This window comes from Mobula hypostoma, chromosome 27, assembly GCF_963921235.1.
Source record: "Mobula hypostoma chromosome 27, sMobHyp1.1, whole genome shotgun sequence".
NCBI classification, from domain to species: Eukaryota; Metazoa; Chordata; class Chondrichthyes; order Myliobatiformes; family Myliobatidae; genus Mobula; species Mobula hypostoma.
In genome coordinates, this window is record NC_086123.1 from 31028745 (window position 1) to 31033835 (window position 5091).

Below are 5091 nucleotides of genomic sequence, written 5' to 3' on the forward strand. Positions count from 1 at the left end.
AACACAGTGGGGAATAGTGACAGTTAAACTTCAATATTTGCTTCGGATTTAATAGGAAAGAATGCAGAATAGCTAATATAATAATTCCATTGTGTAAAGTGTTGAATGTGAATTGGGGTTTTTGAGAATCTTGTACATGGTTCAAACGCCACAATCAAACTTTGGTCAAGATACTTCATCTCTTACCAGGGTCTACAGAAATAGATGAACGCAATCACACAGAAATGCCAGTGTTCCTGCATTTAGACTTTTATTAAAAAAAATCATTTCAAATCATATTGGAAATTTCAACAATGAAAATTGCAAAACATTTAGAACTTCAACTAATCTGATTTCATTAAATTTTAATGCTAAAATGAAAATCAAGACCCATTGGAAGAACACAGTAACTGAAGCAAACAATTTTTGAGGTCCTTAAGTCATCTCCCCCTCCCCCATCAAACCCAATCTTTTTACTGGGATTTGTTTTAAAACATTGTAAATTGAAATTGCCACAGCAGTTATTTCTGGGTCTGTGAGTGAGACCCATTTTATGTGGGAAGTCATAGACCATCAGATTGTGATCAGCCATTCGGAGTTACATTGATCTGAAGAGGAGGTGCAGGTTGCCAGAGTTCCTTTGATATTGTTAATATCTGGCCTCTGCAAAACTGACAACCCATGTTTTCCAGGCTAAGAAGGCAACAAGGTGACAAGCGACAAACCTCGATGGGAATTTATGTCATTGTCCGACAGACACCCCATCAGTACAGCATTAATACAGAGCGGAAATCGGTCCTTTGTCCAACTTGTGAATGTCAGTGTGGAACGTAGCAGATACACAGGATAATGTAACAAAGTGCTCACGACAGAATATAGGAATGCAATAAAATACCAATAAATTATTTTTAATCACAGTTTTCTCAACCGTCTGCAGGAGTAAATCAGCCTCCACGTAGCCGGAGCAGCAGAGAGATGGTGGTTAGTGGTCTGATGTTGTAGTCGGAGAGCAATCGCCCATCCTCCAACTGTTTGCCCTCGTAAACCAGGCGCTGCTGGTCGGGTCTGACCCCCTCCTGCCGATGGACCCGCTCTTTAAACTTCTGCACGGACTCAGAGGGCATCACGTCGTACGTCGAGGTTTTCCCCTTGTCATTCAGGAGAAATATCTGCATGGATTCCTCTTTCCTGACCAGCAACATGACGGTGGGGCTGGGGTTGAGGTTGTAGTAGCTCAGACTTCTGTCGTCCTGCATCTCCACGCTTTGGCCATTTTGCACCATCAGACGCTGTTGGGAAATGGGCACGTTGGTCTTTTCCTGGATTTTCATCTTGAGTGTCGACACTCGAATGGAAGCGTCGACATCAAGTTCGAAACCATCGCCGGTGATAAACCTCACCTGAAGTCTCATCTTGTCAAATCGCTGTGGAGAAAGGAGAAATGATTAGAGAGTTTTTACATCAGCAGGGCATGAACTATGAGGTATTAATATGGCATTGCCTATAATATCAACATAATTAGACTATTTACTAAGAGCTGTAGACAAACGGGAAAAGACAGACCCCTCTTTCCCAGCAGTTCTAAATGTGAGACAGGAATTTTGAGCCGCAATACTGACAATTTAAGGGGGAGGGACTGCGTGAGCCGGTGAACTTAAACATTTTTGAATGTAATCCGATCAGCGGCAAACAAATGTGTAAGTGACATTTGTAAATGCACATGTGTAAATGTGCAATTTGTTTAGATTTCTAAGCCAGGGCCATTCCAATCGCCGCTTAATAGGAAAAAAATCACTTTTGTCATATCGCTTTAATGGTGTACCCCGCATTCGGACTTGTTGCATCACCGTCTGATATGGAGGGACCACGACAGAGGGTCAGAAAAAGCTGCGGAGGGAGGTAAACTCATCCAGCTCCATCATGGGCATCAACAGAGTGTATCTTCAAAAGGTGATGACTGAAGGAGAAGGCATCGATCAGTATGGGCCTGCCGGTCATGCCCGCTTCTCATTGCTACCATCAGCGAGGAGTCTGAAGACTCACGCTCAGCGCTTTAGGAACAGATGAACTAATGAACAATATTTTCGCTACACACACACACACACACACACACACACACACACACACACACACAAACACACACACACACACAAACACACACACACACACAAACACACACACACAAACACACACACACACACACACACACACACACACACGTATATATACTGTATCTATATGTGTGTGAGTGTGCTATTATAGTTTATATTATATGCTCTGTACTGCACTGTGCTGCCGCCACAAGCTGCCAAGTTTATCGATTTAAGTTAGTGGTGATCACCCCAATTCTGATTCTAAATCGATTCTGCTGCGAATAAACTCCATTTGACTTTCAACCAAACATTCACCCCCCCCCCGCTCTCCTGCACAGAAAGTGGTCACTTCCGACCCAGACTTCCCGATGCACTGAATTCACACGCAAATTATTGTCATGACATGAGCGAAGATTTGATGCACCATTTTAACAAGACCGTCACTCTACATCAGCCGATTAACGGGTTTCACCGAATCGTGAGCCGATCAATCTGAGAAGCAGGAGTGGCCATTCGGCCTGCACCTCTATTCAATGATATCCCCGATGATCTTTTACCTCGCCGCTAGTTGACAACAATTTGTCGCGTATCTATTGCCACTTTCTGTAAAGTTAGTTTTCTACTAACTTGTTCTCGCCCCGCGTTTTGTCAGCGGTAGAGACTACATTTCCTGCCCAGTTCAGAGGATCTTAGTAATTTAAATTATATTGTCAATGTTGTAAACAGGTAGATAAAAATGAACTTTGAGATAATCAAATAAAGTCTTACAATTTTTGTCGACAGTGCAGGAAGTCAGGACGAATCTGAAGAAAATCTGATCCGCAGCTTTTTTTCTTTGCCCTTTATTCCGCACCGACTTTCAGCTCTGGTCCGGGTAAATCAATAGAAATTCTCGGGCTGCTGCTGATCGGTATCCCCGCTCCTGCAACTCTGCGTCTCTCCGCCTCCCCCGGCTCGCTTTATCTTCTGCTCCCGTTTCTGAACGTCACCGCGCCGCTGGGCTGATCTCACGGCCCGCTGTCGCTGTGTTGATAAACAAACCAATCAGGTTCCAGCCGAAGTTTCGTTTCCGAAAAATTCCCCGCAGGGAATTGGAAATGCATGCGCCCTGTTACAGGGTTCAACGCTATCGGCTGTTTCACTTTCGGATTCCGGGAATGACACAACAGCTGGAAGCCGAGAATGCGAAGCCGGATCTGAATTGAATATAACCTTAGACGTGTCATCTCTGAATACAATTATGTGGTTCATGAAGTGACTATGTAAGTGATAAAATGTAACACAAGAAAACAATTGTGCTCCATCCACAGCACCTCTATTTCCCCACCTCTGTCGCCCATCTCCCCGAGGACAGAACCGAAACAGTGTGTACCCCCGGACCTTAACTTTCACCCCATCTATGCTTTGTGACGTGCACCATTTCCAACGTGATCCCAGCACCTGCCGTACATCCCGCTCTCCACTTCTTTCTGCTTTCGGCATGGAGCCCTCTCTCTGAGACTCCCTGGTCCTCACATCTCTCTTCCTCCTGCCCACCTGCACTTTGTCCGGTAGGATGTGTTACAGCTGACCTCACCAGTGCTCACCCAGCCCCCATCAACAACCAGGGCCTCATATAAGGAAACCCAAAGGAATTCTACAGATGCTGGGAATCTTGAAGAAAACACAAAAGATGTTGGGGGGGGGGGGGACTCAGGAGGTCAGGTAACATCAAAGGAGGGAAATGAACAGTCCATGATTCAGTCCAGATCCTTCATCAGAATTGCAAAGGAAGCCAGAATAAGAAGAGAGGGGTAGGAATGGGGAGGAGGGGGTACAAATTGGTGAGGGGGAGACTGGATGGGTGTGGGAGTGGGGATGATGTGAGAAGCTGGCAGGTGATAGCTGGAAGAAGTATGGGACTGAGGAAGAAGAAGAAGAAATCTGATAGGAAAGGACAGTGGACCACGGAAGTAGATGGGGAACCACAGAGGTGATGGGCAGGTCATGTGGGTGGGGGAGGAAAGTGGTGAGAGGATTACTAAACTGGGGAAAACAACTAAAGGGGGAGGGGAGAACCACAGAGGAGTGGGTACCTACCAGAAGTTAGTGTCACAATGGGGGCGTTGAGAACAGATCCAAATGTGAGACTCGCACACTGAAGTACAAGGAACAGGACTTGACTGGAGTAGGGACGTGACGGGATATAGACCAGGAGCAGGGACAAGAACGCAGACTAGGGCCAGGACATGGACTAGACAGGGAACCCGGACAAGGAACTATGAACAAGGAGCCTGTGCTTGGATTCCAAGCCAGAGACTGGACAAGGACCTAGAACCTGGGTCTTGCCTCGGGTTCGGTCCCCAGAACCAGGCAAGGACATGACATGGCTACAGGACAGGACGTGGCTGGGGTCTTGGCTCTTGAGTCTTGAGGCTAGAAGCTGGGGACTTAGAATGCGGAGGCTGATAACTCAGAGGCTGGAGCTCAGAGACAGACTGGGAACTGTACATCAACCTAGAGCCAGGACTTATCCATCGAAAAGCCGGGACTCATCTTTAACATGACACTAACACGAGACTGGACAGTACATAGACATAGAGCCGGGACTCAACTTTATCTCCATACCAAGGTGGGACAGGTCCACTTGTTGGGTAATGGCAGAACAGCCGGACTTACCCAACAGAGGCGAGGACAAGACAAAACAAGACAGGACCCCCCACAGGGCAACGGCAGAACAGCCTGACTTATCCCACGGAGGCAAGGACAAGACAGATCCCCCACAGGGCAACGGCAGAATGGCCTGACTTACCCCATAGAGGTGAGGACAAGAAGAGACAAACACCAAAGAACAACAGACAGTTTCTTCTCTGCATCGGGGTTGCTCCGAGTCACAGTTCAGCCAGCAACCTCAGCTGGCTATGGAAACAGCCAGATCCCTACCTAGCTCTGAGCGGCTGGCAGCCACTCAGCTGGCCCAGGAAACAGCCAAATCCATACCACAAAGACAGCTCCAACTGCCGACAGCAGGGCTCCATGA

General features: G+C 46.9%; 1 protein-coding gene across 1 annotated transcript; it reads right to left on the bottom strand.

Annotated features, from left to right (window-relative positions):
- Nucleotides 1-232: 232 nt before the first annotated feature.
- Nucleotides 233-3034, bottom strand: LOC134338521 (polyubiquitin-like). The gene is made up of 2 exons (XM_063034409.1): nucleotides 2841-3034; nucleotides 233-1403 (listed from the first exon to the last, which is right to left on the bottom strand). Exon 2 carries the CDS (start codon nucleotides 1389-1391, stop codon nucleotides 924-926), a length of 468 nt encoding a protein of 155 aa, XP_062890479.1. The 5' UTR covers nucleotides 1392-1403; nucleotides 2841-3034; the 3' UTR covers nucleotides 233-923.
- Between the last annotated feature and the right edge of the window lie 2057 nt (nucleotides 3035-5091).

What these genes read in the sequence shown, in the direction of transcription:
- LOC134338521 (XM_063034409.1), bottom strand. Translation starts at nt 1,391, where the DNA reads ATGAGACTTCAGGTGAGGTTTATCACCGGCGATGGTTTCGAACTTGAT.